The following is a 24,620-nucleotide window of genomic DNA, read 5'->3' as shown; positions in this document are numbered from 1 at the left end:
GGACTTTCCATTCTGTGGGAAATTCTAACATTTCAAATGAGAACAAAAAGCCAACATTTCCTGAGAAATGAATTTTTTTAAAAGGTTGGAACCATTAAAATATATTTTCAATAGCATTGAAATTTTTCTTATTGACTTTATCATTTCAATTCATTTTACATTTACTTTATTATATTAAAATAATAAGGTTAATATTATGTTTAATATTATGTATATATATATAAAATTGCATTTGATATTGAATATAAAAGTCAAAACAAAATGAATCAAAACATTTCAGCATTGTTAGTGTGATTGCCTGCATAGACTCAAACATTCTGACGTTGTCAAAATAACACATTTAACTTTTTCTCATCAAAAATGTAATTGAAATTGGCGTGTTCCCACAATAGCGACTTAGATTTTGACAAATCTGTATTTTTTAACAGAAAGCTATTCCACTGAAATATTTTCAATCAACTCTAATATGCATGTGATAAGAGGATGAATGTGTGCTCTTTGTATTAGCTTGGAAACTATAACCCATCGGAGAGCTTTTCAGTGGCTTGCTATATATGAAATGGCTTTGGTGGCTCTTAGTTCAGTTCTAAGTGGACCCAAGTACTTAATAATAATGAATAAAGTACTTTGGCCAAAATTTTAAAACAAGAATATAAAAGAAGGGAAGAACTCCACAAATTCAAGGCCCTGAACTTGCAACTAAATCTGTGTAGGAGCACCCCGCTGCCCACATAGAGCTCCTGGTGGAGCTCTGCATGGACTGGGGCCTTGGTCTTTAGTTTTAGGATTGTTGGATTGACAGGTCACTATGGAATGGTGAGATGTACAAGGAATTCTATTGGTTTGCCTAGCGAAGGAGCACGGGAGATTGTTATAGATGGATGTCATTGCTGTATAGTGACAGTTTCCCAGGCTAGCATGGTACTTCTTCTGTCTGCCGCACTACATTCTGCTTATTATCTTTCTTCATTTCTTATACCTCATTTCTCTGTTCTCTTTGGTTCTTTTTCTATGATTTTCTGACAATATACAGCAGCCAACAAATGTACAATTTTACTGTTTGAGATAATGAATCTGGCTTTGTATCGTATTTACCTTTGTATTTTTTCCCCTTATTTATTTGCCGTTGTTACAGCTCATCTTTGTTTTCCTTTAAAACAAATAATTCAAAATAAAACAAAAACCTTGAAGCTTAAAGATAGGTACCTAGATATTTAGGCACTCAAAGAAGCGGGTTCATTTTCATAGGTGCTGAATAGCCACACCTAAAATTAAGGTAAGTAGCAGCTCTGGGTGAACCATATAAGTGTCACGATGGATGAATGGATGCGTAGATATTAGCGCCTAGGGTCTCATCTCCTTCTTTCTGAGTCCCAGTTACCTCTTCTCGGCCAATTCCCTGACTCTCTAAGATTACATCTTCACTACGAGCTCGGGCTGTGATTCTCCTGCTTGCGTGTATATACTCATGCTAGCTTGCCTTGAGCTAGGAGGAGTATAAATAGCAGAGTAACTGTGGTAGCACAGGCAGTGACAGCAGGGGCATGGCTGAGCCATGCCAAGTATAAGGGGACTGTGTTCCCCTTACTAAAACTCGGTGGGGGTGTTTTGGTTGGCTAGCTCCCAGTACCAAAAGAAAGGGGAAGGGTGGATGGGGAATCAGGACCCTGAAACTGACAGTCCCCAGGAACAATGGGGAGGGGCCAATGTTCAGCCTGATTGACAGGGCGGGCAGGCTAATCGGGGAGTCAGGAGGCCGGGGGTGGGGAGTGGTGTCCCATCCTCCATGTGAGTTGGAATTGCCTGGGTCAGACAGAGTGGGCCGAGCTAAGGAGAAAGGCGGGGCCCAAGCTGAGCTGGGAGGAGAGCCATGCCAGATCCAAAGGGGCCAGAAAAGCAGCCCAGGAAGCAGGTCAATGATGGGAGCAGAGTCACAGAAGCAGCCCAGGGAGCTGGAGGCAGAGTGGAGCTGGAGCTGAGGCTGGAGCAGTCCAGAGCCAGGTGCGGTGAGCAGCTGAGGAGCGCGAGGGGGACCCTGGGCAGCGGGCCCAGCACAGGGAGATGCCCCAGCCAAGATGCTTTGCAGGCCAGACTTGGAGGGGGATCGTAACCCCAACGGGGCAGAGGTGACGCTGGGAAGAAGGGTCCTGCCACCTAAAGCATGAGAGCGTGTAGCCACTGCCAGAGCGAGTGTCCAACCCACAGCATCCCTGCAGCACCGCCAGGGCCTGAGAAGGGGCCTGGGATTTGTGAGGAACAGACTGTGAACTTTCCTTACATCCCAGAGATGCTGGTTGTGATGTCCCTGTGCCACAGAGCGGGGTTATGTGTTTTCCTTTAACTTTCCCATTTTTTCCTTATTTTTTTAAATTGATTGTTGTTTAATAAATCATATTTACTTTGAACTGTGTGTAATGATCAGTGGGTCAGGGAAGCATCCGGTGTAGAGTGTGGGGACACCCTAGCTCCTGTCCTAAGTGACCACGACCGGGTTGGGGGTCGAGCCCCCCCCCCAAGAATCCTGGGCCCAGCCTTGTTGGGGTTACGAGGACTCTCACACAGGAGAGTGGAAGGGGAACCCTCAGGTCAGGCAGACCTCTGGGTAAAGGGAGTGGGAGCGAGGACTCAGATCCTTTTGCTAGCCCATTTCACCAGGGTAGTGTATAAGCCAGGAAAGTTCCCCACGATAGCAGGACCATGCCCCCGCTTACACAAGTACAAACCAGTGGATATGTTCTCACAGCTCAGCTGTGCCTTTGCGGCTGCTTCCTTTGCCATGGCAGCTACATTGCTATTTATACTTGTGCTAACTCCATGAGAGCTAGTGTGAGTATGTGTACCCAAGCAGGGGAATCGCAGCCCTACCTCCAAGTGTAGATGTCCCCGAAGGACGTCTTGAATATCTTATGGGCGTTCAGGAGTAAGTCCCCTTTCCATGATATCGCATTGTAAGGAACAGAAAAAAATCTTGGATCTATTTTTATTATTAATATTGGTATTATCGTGGTGCCTAAGAGCCCTAGCCAAGGACCAGGACCAATGGTGAGCTGGAGCCGGTTCGCACTGGTTTGCTAGAACCGGTTGTTCTGCGAGGGACAACCAGTTCTAAAAGGGCTTCTAAATTTAACTGGCCAAAAGTGGTGCTCCAGCCCTGAAGCACCCAAGGGGAAATTTTGGTGGCTGCAGAGCACCCACCGACAGCTCCCACCCCCAGCCCCAGCTCGCCTCTGCCTCCTCCCCTGAATGCACGACCCTGCTCTGCTTCTCCGTCCCCCCAGGCTTCCTGCGAATCAGCTGTTCGCGCAGGAAGCTGGGGCGGGCTGAGAAGCAGGTTGCGGCTTTGCACTCAGGTGCAGGGAGGCAGAGGTGAGCTGGGGTGGGGGGGGGCGAGGAGGCCCGCCTGCGCTGCAGCAGGTAACCCGGGGTGGGGGTGCGCAGGGGAACCGCTCCCCGCCCCTGCTCACCTCCGCCACCCTCAGCCTGAGCGCGAAGCCGCCGCCTGCTTCTCAGCCCTCCCAGGCTTCATGCCGAACAGCTGATTCGCAGGAAGCGGTGGGGGGGGGCAGAGAAGCAGAACAGGGTGGTGAGTTCAGGGGAGGAGGCGGAGCAGAGGTGAGGTGAGCTGGGGCTGGGCGCAGGGCAGAGAGCTGCCGGTGGGTGCTCTGCACCCACCAAATTTTCCCCATGGGTGCTCCATCCCCAGAGCACCCAGGGAGTCGGCACCTAAGGCGCCACTTTTGATGTGATCAGTGGGGGAGCAGCCGCTCCCCCTGCTCCCCCCCAGCTACGCTCCCCTGCCCCAGGAGCCAGAGAGACCTGCTGGATGCTTCCTGGGAGCTGCCCCAGGTAAGCATCTCCGGGACTCCCCATATCGCCCCCCGGCAGGTGCCTCTGGCTCTTAGGGGTGGGGTGGGCACCCACTATGGTGGCCCACGAGACCCTCCTGCCCGGTTCTGGGGGCAGTCAGGGGACAGGGGCAGGGGTCCTGGGGGGGCGTCAAGGAACTTGGGGGGGTTGGATGGGGCAGGAGTCCCGGGGGGAGGGAGTGGGCAACGACCACCTCGTGGGATGAGGAGGGAACCTGTTGTTAAGATTTTGGCAGCTCATCACTGACTAGGACCCCAGTTTGCTAAGTGCTGTACAAACACAGAACAGATCTGGTGCTTTCTTTACAAGGCTCTGGTCAGCTTCCCTGTTTAAATATCTTATGCACTCTACAGTTTCCCTGGGTCAGGAGTGCTCAAGAATGCCCCACTCGTACCCCAGGAACGATTTGAAACTCAGTGAATTTGAAGAAGTCATCACAACAGAGATTTAGATGGATTTCAAAAATGTTAGGAGGCAAGATTGAGATCATAGTACACAAGACTTACGAGTTCTTCTTTGATTATTGCACCAGTGTGCTAGGTACTTACAGATGAATTAGAATAAGATCCCTGCCCCAGTCTACTTATATTCTACGAAGACAATGTGCAAACAAGGGATGGGGAATGAAATACAACAAAAATGGAAGAGACCGAGCGCTGAAATTTGCACATCTTTTACTTCTGCTTCTCTCTTCCATGCACCCACACCCAGAGTTCTTGGACTCCCCTAGCTTGTCTGCTCATCCATATGAATAATCTTCAGTTGCAAAAACTTCAGGAAAATGTAACAAGAAAACAAAAATCATTTGACTTTGGGCAAATGTAAACAGCTGCGCCCTAGAAAGCCTTCTTAACTCTGGGATATGTCTAATAGCCACAGTGCTGCTGAGCCTGTGAGAGTCACCGTTACAATAAGACCTGCTAGCTTTCCATCCTCGCAGGACTTAAGGAAATGTTGCATATCTTTTCTGAGAGCTCTGTCAAGGATTTCAAATGTGTGACTCATTCCAATTAGAAATTTGAATAGGCCAAATCCTGTGCTCAGAAACCCTGATGAAAAACTGACATAACTTCATTAACTGCAGTGGAATTGGAGTAATAGTGAAAGGTGCTGAGTGCCATGAGAGCAGTCAACTCTAAACAGGATTAATGCCTGATAATGTTGTAAGTGAGAGAACAATTTGACTCAGTCACTTTGGCGTTCCATACATGTTTAGTCAAAGTGAATGGGAAATCTTAAATTAATAATAGTAGATTCAGGAGCTAACTTCATGATGTAATAAAAGCCAGTCTTCGGGCTTACCATTTAAGTGTAAATGTTTCTGTGAGTTAATGTTGCAGTGATTAAGAGACTTTTCTATATTTGGGTAAATTCAGATGGTCTGAATTCCAGAATGTGTGCATCAGCCTTTAGCTGAATTACTTCAAGATGAAAGACTTTGATAAGCTATGAGGAAAAACAAACAGCTAATGAACCAGATATACAGGTGAAAAGACCAGATATACCAGTCAATCACTGTAATGCTATGCTGTTTGAAGTTGCATCCAGATTAACATTTCAGAGAAGATTGCAATTAATGTCACGTTAAGAGAGCCTCGGGTTCGAGCGGGGCTAGAAACAAATATTAGTTTAGTAGAGTCAGACTACAAAAATAATAACTAGTCATAGAGACATATGAATATCTTGAAAAATCTGTGGGTTTTGACTTCTATCTTTATACCCTTGTGTTTTACTCTTTTATCTCTCCCCTCTTCCCCTCTGATTCTCTGATTTGGATGCCCAGGGCAAAACTGATTGGTTGTGGCAAATGCTGTCAAAGTGCAGTGCCTTTACTCACAGTAAACCGTTGTTCTGCCATACAAGGGTCCCGAAAATCACTTCAAATAACTTCAATTTCCTCACCCTTACTTTGACTTCAGAAATCAAAGTATTGTACCATCCTCGACAGCCGCCAGCTATGCACTAGTCAGCTGGCATTTCCATCTGTTTCCAAAGCTGGTGAGGAAAGTACTTACTGCAACTGAAACTTAGAGGAGAGAAAAAAAGGGGACAAACATAATTTATTAAAGAAACAAACACCAGGCCAGATTAATTTAGTGGTAAAACAGCGTGATGCCCTTCTCCCTACTAACACTGGCTTTAAGTCTCCAGTTCACCCGGCACTGCGTGAAGAAGAGATGTGAAGGAGCAGGAGTCCCCAGAGGCCTGAGTTCCTCCAGGGATTCTGGGGGAGTTTACACTGAAGGAGAAGCTCTGCTACCCTGTCACAGGGCAACCCTAAGCTCCTGGCAAGCTGCTCCAGCCCTACTGTATGATGCAAAGGAGGGCTGGGTTATAAAGAATCTTTTGGGAAGGCTACTGCCAGGATAGCCTTGATTTAATGCAGTGCATGTGCTCCTGATTGTGATACAGGGACAATGCGGGGACCTTGAGCCCATCACCTTTTCTTGCATGCTTCCACAAGGGCCAGCCTAAAGGACCCCAATCTCGCTGTATCTAAAGTGCCCAAATGGTATATTCTTTCCTCTCTCTCCTTGCACACTCGCAAATGGTACTTCCGAATCAGGAGTAGTAAGGCAAAATGTTACTGAACGAGAGTAGAACCTACTCAGCTCTGAGCTGGGAGGGTTGAATCCCCAGCACAGAGTTGAGCCCTGTATGGGCCCTCTGTTTTCCTGCACGTCTGATGGACACAGGGCATGGGTAACCTGCTCCTATGACAATCCTCCTGTACTCTCCCCTGGAGGTGGAAGGGCCATGTCAGGCATCCCAGAACCCACTCTTGCCATTGGGCTACTGTAGGCTCTGTGCTACACTTCACCAATGTTGCACAGCTGTGTGTGTGTGTGTGTGTGTGTGTGTGGTTTCCATCCATCTCCTCTCCTTCCAGTACATCTTCTCAGCATCTAATCTAGTTATTCTGGTCTAGCAACATGCTCTGGATTTTAGCAGTCAAAGTCAGAAGGCATTTCACCCAAGGATGTGTGTAGCTGTGAATTTGCATAGCACGTTACATAAATATTTCAGCATTAGCAGTATTGCCTCCTGAACTTATTTTCCCAGTACCAGAATGCAGCTAATTAATGCCTTAGGGCCCAGTTCTGCAATCCATACACTGAGTAGCACTTAGTCACAGAAGAAATTGAAGGTGTTTGCCTATAAAAGATGCTCTATGTGAAGAAGGGCCGAAAAATCAGGTATGTGGGGGGGGAGTACTCACTGGCAGCAGGGCAAGAAATACCTACCTAGTTCTGCTGGTTTCTTCTTCTCCTCGCATTGTTCTCACGCACTTTCCCTGTTTGTTATTAACTTTTCCTCAGTCCCAGGGTAGCATTCTCTGAAATGCTTCTAGTTCCATGCGCAGGGCCAGTTAAACAAGCAGGACTGCAGGGTCTCAATGCGAGGATGAGACGATGGTCTTGGGAGGAGAGATTTAAGTTTATTAGGAACTGAGGAACTTTTGGGAAAAGGAGAAGCCTATACAAGAAGGATTCCACCTAAATCGAAAGAGAACCAGATTTCTGGCTTTTAAAATTAAAAAGGTCATAAAGGAGTTTTTAAATTAAGGGCTGGGGGAAAGCCAACTGGTGCAGAGGAGCACACAGTTCAGACAGAGACATCCCTTAGGGGACAGTTTATTAATGGAGATATTCTGTATTCTAGGAAAGAGGAGAGGCTAGAAGTTGATAAAATACAGGTAGGAACTGAAGAGAACCAACCAATCAAAAAAAGTGCCATTTACTTGCATCACCTGAAAGACAACTATATAGTGATAATTTTTATAAGTGCTTATATACAAATGCTAGACGTCTAAATACTAAGATGGGTGAACTTGAATGACTGGTATTAAATGAGAATATTGATATACTAAGCCTTACAGAAACCTGGTGGAACAATAATATGCAATGGGACATGGTAATAGCAGGGTACAAAATATATAGGAATTACAGAGTAGGTCTCACTGATCCTACTGGGTTCTGGGAAGTAGGTGGGCTCAAGCCCACCCACTGCTAAAGGACCCTCTCACAGTCTTTGGGGAGGATCCACAAGGTTCAGGAACTCAAATAATTACAGAGGACAACCAAAAATGTAACCGGGGCAGGTGTGAAGGTCAAAGGGTGAAACAAAGGGAACCTGAAGGGACATTGATCAGAGAACACCGGACAGCGCCCACTGCTCCTTGAAGGTGTCAGGGGAGCCATCGGATGCCTCCCAGAGGGACCCTGGCCGGATACAGGACCGAAGACAGGATCAGAAATAGGCCCCATAGTCACAGGAAACCCCCTCTGCCAACCTCCTCTCTCTGGTCTTATAGATGGCAACTTTGGCCAGTCCTAGGAGGAGGTTGACAAGGAGGTCCTGCGACTTTGTGGGGACACGGATAGGGTGTGTGTATATGAAAAGGTAAGAGGAAAAGTGCATCCAGAAACGTAAAAGGATGTTCAGGAGAAGCCGGAACAGAGGCTTCAACCTGGTGCATTCCAGGTATACGTGCTCCAGGGTCTCCCTTGTGCTGCAAAAGGGACAGGCGTCAGGGATGGGGGGGAACCATGCCAAGTACATGGCCATGCTTATGGCTCCATGGAGGAGCTGCTAACTAATATCCCCTGCAGGCCTTGGGACTAGGGTGGAATATAAGCTGGCCCACTGGGGTTCCTCATCCTCAAAAGGTGGCAATAGGCCTCACCACATCGTATTGGGGCGGGACACCAGGGTGAGGAAATGAAGGATGTGGAGAATGAACATGTAGAGATGTTTCCGTGGTGCAGTCCGGAAGTGAACCGCTGCAAATTGGCTTGTGGTATATGGGTGGGACGGCTGGGGGGACTCATGAGCCTGATGAAAAGGTCCGGAGGGCCCGGGGTGCAGGGTTGGCGGGGAGTACCCTCCCGCAGGATCTGGTCGAGGTAAACCCGAGCAATGGGCAGTAAGGCTGCCCTCACCTCCGGAAGTACATGCTGTGGAGTACGGAGGGTGGAGAGCCCCATGCGCTAAGTGAGCATCAAGGGATCCACCCAGTCTCCCTTGTTGTAGTCCAGGAGGTCTCCGACTCTGGTGACTTCTGCCAGGATCAACCTCTGTAGGTTTCGCTGGTGGAGGAGTGGCACTAGATGTGAAGGAAAGCATAGAGTCAAATAGACTAAAAAACTTAAAGGAATCAAACTGAACCATTGAATCTCTATGGATAAAAATGTGTTGCTTTAATAATAAGCGTATAGGAGTAAGAATTCTCTAGATAAGAACGTAAGAACAGCCATACTGGGTCAGCCCAAAGATCCATCCAGCCCAGTATCCTGTCTGTCGACAGTGGCCAGTGCCAGGTGCCCCAGAGGGAGTGAACCTAACAGGTAATGATCTAGTGATCTCTCTCCTGCCATCCATCTCCACCCTCTGACAAACAGAGGCTAGGGACACCATTCCTTACCCATCCTGGCTAATAGCCATTAATGGACTTAGCCTCCATGAATTTATTCAGTTCTCTTTTAAACCCTGTTATAGTCCTTGCCTTCACAACCTCCTCAGGAGAGGAGTTCCACAGGTTGACTCTGCGCTGTGTGAAGAAGAACTTCCTTTTATTTGTTTTAAACCTGCTGCCCATTAATTTCATTTGGTGGCCCCTAGTTCTTATATTATGGGAACAAGTAAATAATTTTTCCTTATTCACTTTCTCCATACCACTCATGATTTTATATACCTCTATCATATCCTCCTTAGTCTCCTCCTTTCCAAGCTGAAAAGTCCTAGCCTCTTTAATCTCTCCTCATATTGGACCCGTTCCAAACCCCTAATCATTTTAGTTGCCTTTTTCTGAACCTTTTCTAATGCCAGTATATCTTTTTTGAGATGAGGGGACCACATCTGTACGCAGTATTCAAGATGTGGGCGTACTGTGGATTTATATAAGGGCAATACCATATTCTCCGTCTTATTCTCTATCCCCTTTTTAATGATTCCTAACATCCCATTTGCTTTTTTGACTGTGGCTGCACACTGCATGGACATCTTCAGAGAACTATCCATGATGACTCCAAAATCTTTCTCCTGATTTGTTGTAGCTAAATTAGCCCCCATCATATTGTATGTATAGTTGGGGTTATTTTTTCCAATGTGCATTACTTTACATTTATCCACATTAAATTTCATTTGCCATTTTGTTGACCAATCACTCAGTTTTGTGAGATCTTTTTGAAGTTCTTCACAGTCTACTTTGGTCTTAACTATCTTGAGCAGTTTAGTAGCATCTGCAAACTTTGCCACCTCACTGTTTACCCCTTTCTCCAGATCATTTATGAATAAGTTGAATACGATTGGTCCTAGGACTGACCCTTGGGGAACACCACTAATTACCCCTCTCCATTCTGAAAATTTACCATTTATTCCTACCCTTTGTTCCCTGTCTTTTAACCAGTTCTCAGTCCATGAAAGGATCTTCCCTCTTATCCCAACCACCTGATCAGGATGGTGACAGTGATTGTGAAATGCTCCAGGAGATTAGCAAGGCAACAAAAGCAGAAAACCCAATAATAATGGGAGATATCAACTATTCCCATATTGACTAGGTACATGTCACCTCAGGATGGCATACAGAGATAACATTTCTAGACGCTATTAAATGACTGCTTCTTGGAGCACCTAGTCTTGGAACTAACGATTCTTTATTGAATCCTAAGGGGAGCACAGGATCTGGTCCAAGAAGTGAATATAGCTGAACTGCTCAGTGATAGTGACCATACTGTAATTCAATGTAACATCCTTGTAAAGGGGAAAATATCAAAGAAACCCACCAAAGTAGCATTGAACTTCAAAATGGGGATATATACAAAAATGAGGAAGCTAGTTAAATGGAAATTAAAAGGAACAGTCACAAGAGTGAAATGCCTGGAAGCTGCATGGAAAGTATTTAAAAACACCATAATAGAGGCTCAAACTGTATGTATACCCCAAATAATAATAAAAAATAAGTCAGAGTACCAAAAAATGCCACCTTGGCTAAACAGCAGAGTAAAAGATGTGGTTAGAGGCAAAAGGCATCCTTTAAAAATTGGAAGTCAAATCCTAGTGGGGAAAATAGAAAAGAAAATAAGTTCTGGCAAGTCAAGTGTAAAAGTGTAATTAGGCAGGCAAAAAAAAATTGATAAGAATTAGCAAATGACACAAAAACTAACAGCAAATTTCTTTTAAGTACATGAGAAGCAGGAAGCCTGCCAAACAATCAGTGGGGCCCTGGATGATCAAGGTTCTAAAGGAGCACTCAAGGAAGACAAAGTCAAGGCTTAATGAATTATCTGTGTTGGTCTTCACTGCACAGTAGCTCAAGTTGATTCCCTCACCTGTGCCTTTCTTTTTAGATGACAAATCTGAGGAATTGTCCCAGATTGAGATGTCAATAGAGGAGATTTTGGAACAAACTGATAAATTAAACAGTAATAAGTTACCAGGACCAGATGGTATTCACCCAAGAGTTCTGAAGGAACTCAGATATGAAATAGGTTACATACCACAGTAAGTAGTTCTGCTATCACTTAAATCAGCCTCTGCACCAAATGACTGGAGGATAGCTAATTTGACACCATTTTTTAAAAAAACTCCAGAGCTGATCCTGACTATTACATGCCAGTAAGCCTAACTTCTGTACCAGGCAAAATGATTGAAATGTCAGTAAATAACAGAATTATCAAACACATGGATGAACACAGTATGTTAAGGAAGGGTGAACATGACTTTTGTGAAGGGAAATCATGCCTTACCAATCTATTAGCATTTTTGAGGGAGTTAACAAATATGTGGACAAGGGTGAACCAGTTGAGATACTGTATTTAGATTTTCAGAATCCTTTTGACAACGTCCCTCATTAAAGACTCTTAAGCAAAGTAAGCCATTATGGGATAAGAGGGAAAGTCCTCTCATGGATCAGATAGGAAACAAAAACAATAAATGGTCAGTTTTCAAAATGGAAATAGGTGAATAGTAGGGTCCCCCAAAGATCTGTACTGGGACCTGTGCTGTTTAACATACTTATAAATGATTGGGAAAAGGGGGTATACAGTGATGTAACAAAGTTTGCAGACAATACTCAAGATAGTTAAGTCCAAAGCTGATAGTAGAGATTTACAAATGGCTCACAAAACTGGGCGACTGGGCAACAAAATGGCAGATGAAGTTCAGTGTTGATAAATGCAAAGTAATGCCCATTGGAAAATATAATCTACATACAAAATCACAGGGTCTAAAGTAGATGGACAGAAATCTTGGAGTCATTGTGGATAGTTCTCTGAACACATCCTCTCAATGTACAGTGGCAGTTAAAACAAACTATTCAACTATTGATCCCTTTCCCTTTTTAAAGGGGCACTGTAACCCAATGACTTCTTGGTGCTAGCTGGCAGGGGCACAGAGGGTACATAGGGTTTTACAGGAATCCCCTGGGTCAGATATATGCACAGTAGTTCACTGAAGAGGGTAGCATGTGAAGTATCTACTGAGAGCCAGGAGCCCACTGGTCATCACAACTGTTGTGAAATATATGTACAGATAATATTTAAGGGGTTATTTATCTATACTGAAAATTATATTCTTAAGATCTTGGAGTTAAGGCAGGTCACCAAGAGGTGACATATCTCAGAAATGTTCTTTCAAGGCAGGAGGTAACAGACACTTATCTCCCTGTCTGGCCATTTGTGTATTGTAAATTGTATGCCACATACTTAGCCCAATTCGAATTGAGAGATTGCAAAATATACAAGAGAGGAAATCTACAGGAAGAAATAAATAACAGTGAGAGGTCCTGTTTATGAAGAAAAACAAAGGATTGCTCGAGAGTGTAACGGAACACACTGAGTCCTTCACCTAGGAAGCAAACTGACAACGTGCTTGTCTTATGAAAGAAGGGTCATAGCCAACCTGTCTGCAAAAATGCAGCAGGAATTTTGGGTGAGCAATACTGTGGTAGACAGGAAAGTATCCTGTTAATTAAGTCTAAGCTCTAGAAGACATACAATGATTTTATTTTATATGTAACTATTTGTTTCCAATACTTCTACATGAATCTCTATGCTTTGATAATAAACTGATACTTGATTTCACTGTAAACATGTCTAAGTGTTCAGTGTGCTGAGAGGAGCAGTGATCTGAGGTGGTACTGGTAAGGTGGAGTGTAACTGTTTCTTTGGAGGCAGTGGATTGGTGAATGCTGTGAGTGTCCAGTGGACATGAGGCTGGACACACCAGGGAGACACTTAGAGGGCTTGGGAGTTGGAGTATGCCTGTCGCTAATCTGTAGAGTGACAGTAGGGCTTGTGAGGCCTGGCGAGTGCTGGTATTGCCCATGGTCAGAGGGTTTGGGAGATGACCCCTGGCAGGCAGAGACAAGGCTTCCTCATGTTAAAGGCAGGTGGTAGTGAGGTGCCTCCCAACCCTGGGTACCCCTAGGAAGCGTCACAGGCACCATTCAAAATGTTGTGTGTGTTGTTTATATAGCAGTGTGTGTGTCGGGGGGGGGGATCATTGCTTGTGCACCATGTTACAAAGTGACTGTAAAAATAGCACATTGGTGCTGTAAACAGCTGCTCCCAATGTGCCTTCGAAGTCTTATGTGCTGAGTTCACACTTCCCTTCCGCTCAGCACTGCAAAGCTGTACAAGAGCAAGCTGTTCTTCATCACATATATACATACTTGGTAGAACTGCTGGATAAGTTCTCATTCCAGACTCTTTATAGCTAGTAAAGATGTACAAAGTAGACACATTTTCAGGATCACCTAGCACTGGTAGCAGTTGGCGAAATTTTATATTGTGCTAAAAACAAGGAATCAGAAGTTTTGAAAGAGGAACAAATGTGGAGTGTAAAGATTTCATATTTATAAGGTCACTTTCTTGAATGGCACTTTAATAGCTGGACTGGGAAAACAGAAGTTAAGCTGGGGGTCCAAAAGAGAAGGAACATAGAAAAGAATATAGGCTAGGTTTACTCCTGAGGGCATTCTGCACCAAAAAATTAAAAATTCTGTGCACAACATTTTAAAATTATGCAAATTTTATTTGTCAAATAAATGTGGAGGCTCCAGCATGGCATTGGGGAGCATAGGCCACTGGCTGCACAAAAGTGGGAGATCACTGTGCAGCTCCCCACCCCAGGACATGGACTCAGCAGTAAGGCTGCACCCAACTCTGACAAAGCACAAAGACTGGGCTTGCCCCAGAAACACCCCAAGGCTGTGCCCCTCCTTGCCAGATGCACCAGGTTTGGGCAGGCAGGCTCAGCAAGGTAGGATCCAAGTGTTTAGTGTGGGGGGGATCCAGGTGTGGGTCGAGAGGGTTCTTTGTGGGGCAATCTGGGTGCAGCCGGCTCAATGGGGGATCCAGGCGTGGGTGGGATTTGAATGCACATGGGCTTGATGGAGGGTTCTGGATGCAATGGTAATGGAACTTTGCAGGAGGGTCTAGGTGATGGTGGTTGGGGCTCAGCAGGGAGTGGGGGGCTGGGTATGGGGACATAGAGCTCAGAAGGGGGGTCTGGGTGTTGGGGGGGCTCAGTGTGGTGGTCCAGATGCTGCAGGAGTAGGGCTCAGTGGGGTGGGGATCCAGGTGCGGGTGGCTTGTTGAGGTGATCCAGCTGCAGGGGGAGTGGGGCTCATCGGGGGGGGGTTCTCGGTGTAGGGGGTGAGGCTCAATGGGAGGGTATAGGTATAAGGGGGTCTGGATGCATGGGGATTGGGCAGATGGGGGAGCAGCTCCCTGTACAGTGATCCCTCCCCCTGCAGCTGAGGAGCGATGGGTGCAGGAAGTGTGGTGGGGAGGTGGGAGTTTGCAGAGCTTCCTACAGCTGTGGGAGAAATCTGTGGGTGGGTCTGACATGGCCCCGGATGCTGTGCAGGGGAAGAGGAAGTCCCCTCCTCCTCAGCACAGCCAGGACTAGCTGCTGAGCCTGGCGCAGGATAGAAGCTACCAGCCGGGTCTTCCCCAGTCCCACCCCCTGCCGCACATTGCTTTACCTCTCTGCCAGCTGCCCTGGACACCCAAAACATACTGCTGGGGAGGGATGCATGACCACTCTTGTGGCTTCCCTTTGCATCCCCATCAGAAAATCATTTTTCTGTGTGTATGCAAAGAAATCTATGGGGGACATAAATTCTGCGCACACACAGTGGTGCAGAATTCTGCCAGGAGTATGGATTATAGCGCTATATACAAGGAGAATTAATAAGGGTCAAAGAACAGTTATGAGCTAAGGGTTTACAAAAAACCTACACACAAAAAGGAAGCGTATTTTAAAACTCTCTTGTGTTGTTTATTGTCTGTCCTTTATATGTGATCTGCTTAGGGCTCTGTCATACAAACCATCCCATTTTCCTTCAGTTAGACTAATCTTGACACCTAATAATAAGTGTATTCAGGACTGGGCCTTACAAATACAAGCTCATTGTGGCAGGGACCTTTTTTTCTCTCTGACTGGGAGACTCAAAGCCCCAGTGATTTCTCCAGCCATGCCTCCTCTTTATAAAATTTAGATTATCTCATCAGGGACCAGAAACAAAACAATCTTTCTTAAGTGACTTATCACACAGCCCAGATAGACATTATGAAAAGCTGTAGCCGACTGTTTGAGAATAACCATAGGCTACAATTTGTTAGAGCAAATGATTGATTAAACAATTACAAATAACAAAAAGATGTTGTGAAAAGATCACCTAGTTCACAATTTATGAATCAAAAAAGGAGCTGCATTTGCCAAATAGAATATTAATTCCAAATTGTTTTGTGCAACTTTTTACAAGAAGAACTATCCCGTAGCTTAATTTACTGTTGCTGCTGTTGAAATAAGAATCTCTAACTTTTCTCACTTTTTTGCACAGGTGCCACCAATACTCCTGGATAAGCAGTTCTCAGAATTCACACCAGACATTACACCCATTATTTTGGCTGCCCATACGAACAATTATGAGATCATAAAGCTTCTTGTACAGAAGGGGGTTTCTGTACCTAGACCACATGAAGTCCGCTGCAACTGTGTTGAATGCGTCTCAAGCTCAGATGTGGACAGCCTTCGCCATTCTCGATCCAGACTCAACATTTACAAGGCTCTGGCAAGTCCATCTTTGATTGCGTTGTCCAGTGAGGATCCTTTCCTTACAGCATTTCAACTGAGTTGGGAGCTTCAGGAACTGAGTAAGGTGGAAAATGAGTTTAAGTCAGAATACGAAGAGCTGTCACGTCAATGCAAGCAATTTGCAAAAGACCTCCTGGATCAGACACGGAGTTCCAGAGAATTGGAAATTATTCTTAATTACAGAGACGACAATAGCTTGATAGAAGAACAGAATGGTAATGATCTTGCACGATTGAAGCTGGCAATTAAGTACCGACAAAAAGAGGTAAGTGTGCTGGAGAATGTTTAAGCGTATTTAGTAGCAATAATGTGATAGATAATTGCCTGGAATACAGCCCTTTAAGAGAGAGAACTTCAGATTGCTGCTTATTTTTTTGTTCTACAATGGCCTCTTTTTATTATCGGAAGAACTTAAGAGGTTGTTATGGTTTATTAAAACTGGAATTTGAAATATTGTATCATATCACAGATCCTGGGGGACTATCTGTTTTTCACCTGAGCAAACGTTATCACTAGCACAGAATAATATTAAGCAAGTCTTTGGTAACAGAGTAAGAACTGCAAAGAGTACGTCTCAAAACCGATTCATTAACTGTCTGGCTGGTAAAGTGGGCATGTCACGTATTTACATGCTAGTTAAATTACATGCCTGTTGTTACTATAGGTTTGGTGACTAATTAATATCAATAAATCCTAAAAGTTTGATACTTATTTTTGGTTTGATTAAGCATCCAAAAGGAGATACTATTCTAAAGATTTTCCAGGTATGCCAAACTGGACTGGAAATTTAATGAGAATCTGAAATCCCCTGCATGCCTTTTAAAATTTGTAAGGTTCTTATGTGCTGTGGTACAGTATAAGAACCTAGATAGAAAGATCAGTTTTTCATGAGATTTCCAAAATTTGTGCATCTGATCCTAGCTGGAAATTACCAAATGTCATTTGGGAGTTTTGCTTTCAGCAGCAGCTCCAATGCAGAAGTGTAAAGTCAAGCAGAAAAGTATATCAGAGCATTTCAAACCTTAGTAGTACTGCTACTAACAATAATAATTTAAAATGATTCTATTCAGGTTTTAAAAATGGGCAAAGGTTCAAGGTGTCGTTACTTTAATTGAACCTATTCACCCATTGCTATTAAGTCCCTGATCCTGCAAACAATAACCTACATGCTTTACATTAAGTACACAGGTAGAGTTTGCAGAATCTGGGCCTAACCTAGTAAGTTGTGGTTTCATTTAAGCTAACATTTACCAACACATGGAAGTCAACATCAAGATCTACTGAGATCTATCTATCTATCTATTTGACTTGGAAAAGGTCTATGTTGCTTACTTATCTCATATTTAAATTTCATGGTATGCCATGGTTAAGACCACTCCATATGATCTAATTCTGGAGAAGGACCTACAGTTGGCCTTTAGTATAGCAAGAAGTGGTTGACGCTATTTTTCACTTGCTGTTTCATTATTTCAGGAAGCATGCTCACCAGTTTCCTAAATTACTTACTGCCATGTACTTTCAGAAATTGTACATCAGACCTTTTTTAGAAGCTAATCTCTGTGTGTTTCATTTGTATTTCTTAAAATGTGAAATCCTACTTTATAATTTATACTTAATTTAGCAAATTTTTAACTGTGACTTGGATCTTCCAATGGATTCATGCATTTAAAAGCAGTTCTGATTTTGAACAGTGATTTGAAATCCTAATTGCAAAGCTTGAATTTTCCTAATTTGAGTCTTAGGTAGTGAGAGACATCTGCAAGTGCAAGCGGCTTGTATAGTCCCAGCTGATTTCCATGCCTAATTAAATTGCAGTAATACAGATGTTTACCCTTTACAGAGTCCTTGTAATGGCAAACATTAAAGCAATACTGACTCTCAAGGTAATGATTCCAAATCACTGGATCATCTACATTTCTGATATTTTTTTTTTCAATTTCTATTAATCTTTTTCACTATTTCTCCCTCAGCAGCCCCTTAAATGGAAGTAGGTTCTGCTTATTTTCTCTGCCATATTCTTTATTTGCTTATTAGATGGTGGAACAAATATTGTCAAACACAACAGACCCATTATTTTATTTCTAATGACTACAATAAGAGAAGGCATTGTATGAGATACAAATATGGAAAGCCTAGAAAACAAAACAGTTCTATGACAGCAAACTCAGGGCTAAATTCTGTCGGGCCCTGTGCAGCTGTATTCTGGGAATTCCATTTTACCTCATCCATTGTATCCACTCCGGCAGAGGCACCAACTCCAGGGTGCTCTGAGGCTGAAGCACCCACGGAAAAAAAACTAGTGGGTGCCGGCGGGCCCCGCTGATCAGCTCCTCCTCATTTCCCTCAGCACCTCCCACCCACTGAGGATCAGCTGTTCAATGGCAGGCAGGAGGTGTTGTGGGGGAGGAGGAGGAGCGGGGGCAGAAATAGGCAGAGTGAGGGTGGGGTACTCTCAGGGAAGGGGACAAAACATGGTGGGAAGAGGTGGGGCAGGGGTGGGGTCTCGGGGGAAGAGATGGAGTGGGGGCGGGGCCTGCGGCAGATCAGGGGTTGACCACCCCCGAGAAATCAGAAAGTCAAAGCCTCTGCACCCAGGATCCCACCAAGGATCCTGACCTAGTACTGTAGCCATCCAAGCGGAGGATATGATCATTGTCCCATCTCCTCTGTGCATTTCTGGTGACTGGCAGAAGGTGTTAGAGGCAAAGTAGGCTATTCCTGTGTAAAAGGAATAGCAGGGAAAGATGTGGGCTATTCTTTAGATATTCTGTTGTTTGATCTGACCTGTCTTAGAACATCATCTCTTGGGTGATACAACTGACCTAGTACATGATTTTGTTTCTCAGCAATCTTATTTGAGTTTTAATCGTTTTGTGGTGGTGGTGGTTGGTTTTTGTTTTTCTTTCTCTCAACTTAACTCAGTCAAGAAATAGAAGGAAAAATAGCCTTTACTGTACATCCAACCCCACAAAATTAAAATAAACAAACCAGCTGAACAATAAATTTCCTTCCCTCCCTGACACATCAATCATCCCATACCTCTCATCCTTTATTATTATTACCATTCATTATTAAAATTACAGCAGGGCTGAAACTGGGGCCCATTGTGCTAAGCAGAGTACAAATACATAGTACAGTAACTCTTCACTTAACGTTGTAGTTATGTTCCTGAAAAATGCGACTTTAAGTGAAATCATGTTAAATGAATCCAATTTCCCCATAAGAATGAATGTAAATGGGGGGGTTAGGTTCCAGGCAATTTTTTTTTTTGCCATACAGTACAGTACTATAGTTGGGAGGTGCCCCCACCTTACCCCACACAGGCACAGCCCACTGGCATGGGAGACAGTGAGGCAGGCAAGGAGGCTGAAGGTGCTGTAGGCTAGGAGAGGCATGTTGCACAGCAGCTGCGGCAGCTTCCCCTACTCTGCAAGCACCAGGGGTGGGGGGCTCAACCCTCAGCCCGCCCACTCCACCCCTTCCCCCAAACCCCCACCCTTAACACGCCTCTTCTTCCCCTCTACCTCCTCCCCCTCCCTCCCCTGCCTCCTGCCTGCAGCAATCAGCTGGCTTGTGGCGTTCAGGGGGCAGGAGGGAGGAGTGAGGACTTGGCGCACAGCCTCCCCCTCCCTTCCCTGCCTCCTGACTGCAGCAATCAGCTGGTTTGTGGCTTTCGGGAGGCAGGGGAGCCTGTGCGCCAAGTCCTCGCTCCTCCCCCTCCCTCCTGAACGCCTCAACCCAGCTGACTGCCACAGGCAGGAGGCAGCGGGAGGAGGGGGAAGGAGCTGATCCGTGGGGTCTGCCGGTGGGCAGGAGGCACTGTGGGGGGGGGAGGGGAGGAGGCGTAGGGGAGCTGTAGAGAGGCTTCCAGCTGTGGACAAAGCAGGCAGCCAAACGACGTTATCGCGAAGGATTGCACAACTTTAAATGGAGCGTGTTCTGTAATTGAGCAGGGACACAAGATCGAAACAACATTAAGCAAGAGGACGTTAAGTGGGGAGTTACTGTAAGAGACAATTTCTGTCCTGGAGAGCATCCAGTCTAATTTAAGACAAGAAGCAACAAGTCAACGTAACAAAAACTGGAGGACGGAGGACAAGGATTATAGGAACATGTGATTCAAATATTCTTTTCTTTTAAGTTTTAAGATGGGAATATTTTTGTTTATTTCTGATATCACTAATTTGTACTGACATCTATAAGTGGTTTACCACAGGCATCATAGCAGATGTGGGTCTTGAGAAGGATTTGAAATAGATCAGGCTCGTGACTTTATGGTTTGACATGGGGGGAGAGTGTGCCATGCACCAGTTTTGTCGTGGTACTAGTTCAGAGGTGCTTGTGAGAGAAGTACCCAAATGGGTGAAGAAGAATTGCACGGTTGTTGTGCAAAGGAGGGTAACTCTTAAAAACACAAGGCAGGATAACTAAGGAGAAGTGGAGTCGTGGAGGGGCCTCAAAAATGAGGACAGGATGCTTGATTGAACTGACATAGAGATTGAAAAAGCCTCTCTCAAGTGGATGTGGTCCCTTTAAAGGCAATATGGTGGTTTACAAGCTGCTGCTACTGTCTGTACATTATTCTGCATAAAGATAAATAGTGAACATCCGTTTGCAATGCTGTCAGTCCACATCTTTCTTGAGTGCCAAATTCCCGTTGTAAAGAAAAAACAAAAAGCCTTCAAAAATGTATGCAAATCATTTTGGAAGCTCTGTGCAGTAAAAGTTGCTCATGTTCTGCATTTGTATTCTGTTGATGTCTGCCACAATACTGTGATCATGGCATTCAGACTTTCTCAGGAGGTATCCCAGAAAAATTCCTTCCCAGGTTGGAATCCTCTCAGAATGAATCACTAAGTGGGGAGTCTATCTGATGGGCAGCCTGCCTCTTTTGCTTCTTTAATAAATAACAAGGTTGAAGGACACTTAGATTTTGAGGTGGAGAATGCCTGATGACACCATTGATAGCTTCTGTTGATAATGATGTTATCAGTCCAGTGACTGGAATATCACACTCTGTATTTTTGGACAACTTAGTTGCAATATTACTTTAACATAGGATGCAGGTTAAAGCCCCCAAGCTAGGTTTTTTTTCCACTCTGTTAACACTCCTGGTGCTGATCGATTGCAAGAAATGACACTTTGCTGCTGCTGCTGGTCTGACTCCTGTCCCTTCCGTCCCCCACTTGCCTGTTGCCTGCTTCCAACACCTATTGTTGCTAGGTAACAATTAGCAATGCGCATCAGCTGTTCCCTAATGTCCCACAACCATACAGCAATGTGCAATGTGAACATTTAATTGATCAGTCTCAGTTGTTTACACCAATTGACATTGACAGTGACAACTGCCAATGACCTGATTAGTCATTTCTGCTATCACTGTGCTAGGATCATGGGGCATGATGGACAATGCCAAAAAGCTTTCTGTTTTCCTGAATCAAATATAAAACTTTATCTGATTCACATATGATTCCTTTCATAAGTATAGAAGGGATGGTAAAAAATCATAGAATTGTAGGGCTTGGAAGGGATCATCTAGTCCTGCCCTCCCACTCCCGTCATATAACCCCATATCTGAATCATAGGCCAACATTTTTCTGTCAACAAATCCAATGGTCAGTCTGAATGCATGTAGACTGTAAACTGCCCAGGACAGGGGATAAAAATAAATAAATAATAAACAATTATCAATTGATCATTTTTCTTTTGCAATGATTTCAAAATGCACATTACAAACCTGCGGGATATATACAGATGGTTTTGTATGGAAGAGTTATATTTCTGTATTATTTCCTCAGAGATATGTACTTACATGGTATCACAGATCTAAAATGGTACTTCAAGAATGACAGGAAATACTATCACCTTGAGAAACTCTATCCTCTAACCAGGCACTGAGCTTGAATGCCAATATGTGTTCTTTTGAAGCTGCAACCAGCCAATAGAAAACAACATGTATGTGCATGCTCTGTCAAGTGCGTACACACACACACACACACACACACTTTGCTTCCATTATAGTGATGCCTTACATTAACTATACTCTTACAATAAAGGTATTTTAATGTTTGTGGTTCCAGATTAGATTAAAGGGATTTTTAAAGATTGTTTTTTCCTTTTGATATCACTACAGGGCAGAGTTAAGGTTATTTTGGTGCTATAGCTATACAGTTCCATACCTTGACATGTTTGGATTTCTTTTAAGTGGATCTTAACTCTAAAATATCTGGGTTTATAATGGTTGCTTTTGGAGATGAGTATAAAATCTTTGTGATGTTTATTACTCTTAAATTATTTATACATAATCTCAGTTTTAACTCCCTTTTACCTTTTTCTTTGTCAGGGGATTATATCTTGGTATCTGTACATCTGGAAAAAAGTACTCAGTAAAACATGTGAAATGGGAAAAAAGATGCTTGAATGGATGAATGTTCTCTGAGTTGGTGTCTGATATCACAACAGTTTTTACAGTAATGTAATAGCATTGAATTCAATGTATTTAGTCCTGATTTATACTACTTCCCGAAACAGTCGCTCCATGTTTTTGTCTCCATAGTGAGTATGACTCAAACCTGCTCTAATGATACATATTTATAGTTACCATTGATTTCAGTGAGACCCGTGCTCACACATCCAGGGCAGAATTTGGCTTTTCTCATTATCAGTTTTGTTACTTGTATACTGCTTTCTGTGGACAATTTATTAGCAAATAGTCAGATCTCAGCATGGAAGAAACACAGAATTTTAAGATTATTCTCAGTCTTTTTCTTCTGCATCTGCATCCTTATTCAGTCTTCATCCCTATTCTTTGAACACTCTTCTTCCTTTCCTCTGTCTTCTACCACTGGCTGCATTTTCAGAATTTGGTCATTGATTTTAATGCAAGTCAAATGAATAAAGTCAGGTTTCTTTGCCGCTTATTGTTCTGCTTTTCCCCCTTACATACTTATCTTATTGTAATCCTCCTTTCCTTCCCTTGCATATCTATATGGCTAAATCTCCTTGTCTGTCCTATGGTACCCAGAGTGCTTTGCTTGGCTTCTCCCAGCAATTCATTTCAGTTTTGATCTAAGTGCATCTGTTTACTGTCCATTTCCAAGTCCACATTCATGGGATTCTGTCAGCAGGTATTAGTCTGGCCTAGATGCTGACCTCTTCTCTTTGTTGTTGCTATGTTCTCTACACAAATATATTAATTTTTTTGCAACACCAGCAATTAGGAAAATCAGTACCCCAGTAGATGGAGAGGAGCAGCAGTAGAGAAGTCAAAAGCAACAATCTAACATGAGTGCAAGGGTTGAAGAAGGGGCCAGCATCTGATAAATTGAGACATAATATCAAGAAACAGCAGAGAGCTTTTAGGAGACCAGAAAGATAAACATTGTTCAATTTCAAAAGCCACACAGAGTGGCCTTTGGGAGGTCTTTAAAACCTATTAACAGCATAAAAACAGTCAATGCTAAACAAAATCCACAGAATTGTCTTGCAGACTTTACAGTAAATGTTATGTCTTAATGTTCCAAACCCCTATTTTTCAAGAGACGTTAAAGCAATATTTTGTGCTGTTGTTAGTGAAGCTGTTTATGGAGTGACTGATAAATAAGAAGCACATTTTTGAATGATCAGTGAACATTTGTTAAAATTTGCCAGTCATGCTGTATTCCAGTGCTCCTCATTCTATCTGTAGTCACTAAATGGTTCTTTTGAGACCAAGCAAACCTTATTCATTCAAGCAATCTTTAATGGAGGTCCCATTGACTTCAGTAAGTCGTAAGAGTTACAGGATGGAATCCTGGGTACTCACCCTATTTAGTTAGGTGGTTCATGTGAAAGGATTAATACAGAAAAGAGAGGTTTCAGAAGATGGTAGAAACAGTGTCATGGCCTTAGGTTATAGTTAACCAGTGAGATGTGTTCTAGTGGTGTAATGTTTTGGGGTCCAGACATCCTTCAGATTAAATCAATGGGAGTTTTTCATCAACTTCTGTGAGGGTGGAGCAGAAGCAGAGTTCTATGTTAGTTCAGTGAATTTTCCCTCCACCAGTTGTAGTCCAGGTAAACGATATCTGATATTTTTTTTCCTAACTTGTATTTGACAGCCTCAACGTTCTTAATCAAACAGACAAATTGTTTCTTCTCTTTCTCATTCTCGTACCAATTTCCTTCACCACTAGAAAAGGAGTACTTGTGGCACCTTAGAGACTAACCAGTTTATTTGAGCATAAGCTTTCGTGAGCTACATGCATCCGATGAAGTGAGCTGTAGCTCACGAAAGCTTATGCTCAAATAAATTGGTTAGTCTCTAAGGTGCCACAAGTCCTCCTTTTCTTTTTGCGAATACAGACTAACATGGCTGTTACTCTGAAACCTCTTCACCACTAGAGCTAGCCAAAATCTTTTAACTGAAACAATTTTCTGTCCAAAAATGCAGTCTTGTTAAAATCTAAACATTTTTGCGGGAACGTGTTTGGGAAATCTAAATATTTGGTGGGAATATGTCGATTTTGATACAATTTTCAAAGGGGAAAAAAGTCAAAATGTTTCATTTTGACAATGTCAAAACATTTTGATTTGCCAATGTTGAAATAATTTGTTTCTGCTCATTTCATTTAGACTTCCGTATTAAAATATGAATTAAAATATTACAT

The 24,620-nt window shown here is 43.6% G+C and overlaps 1 protein-coding gene across 1 annotated transcript in view; it reads left to right on the top strand.

Moving 5' to 3' along the window:
- The window catches only part of TRPC4 (transient receptor potential cation channel subfamily C member 4), a 206,463-nt gene that overhangs the window by 92,964 nt on the left and 88,879 nt on the right, over positions 1–24,620 (top strand). Inside the window, exon 3 of the mRNA XM_073342454.2 lies at positions 15,719–16,237. Coding sequence (XP_073198555.2) covers positions 15,719–16,237 — 519 coding nt within the window. The remainder of the gene's footprint in view (positions 1–15,718; positions 16,238–24,620) is intronic.

This window comes from Lepidochelys kempii, chromosome 1 (genome assembly GCF_965140285.1).
Source record: "Lepidochelys kempii isolate rLepKem1 chromosome 1, rLepKem1.hap1, whole genome shotgun sequence".
In the NCBI taxonomy this organism is placed as follows: Eukaryota; Metazoa; Chordata; order Testudines; family Cheloniidae; genus Lepidochelys; species Lepidochelys kempii.
This window is presented reverse-complemented; position numbering and strand designations above follow the sequence as displayed.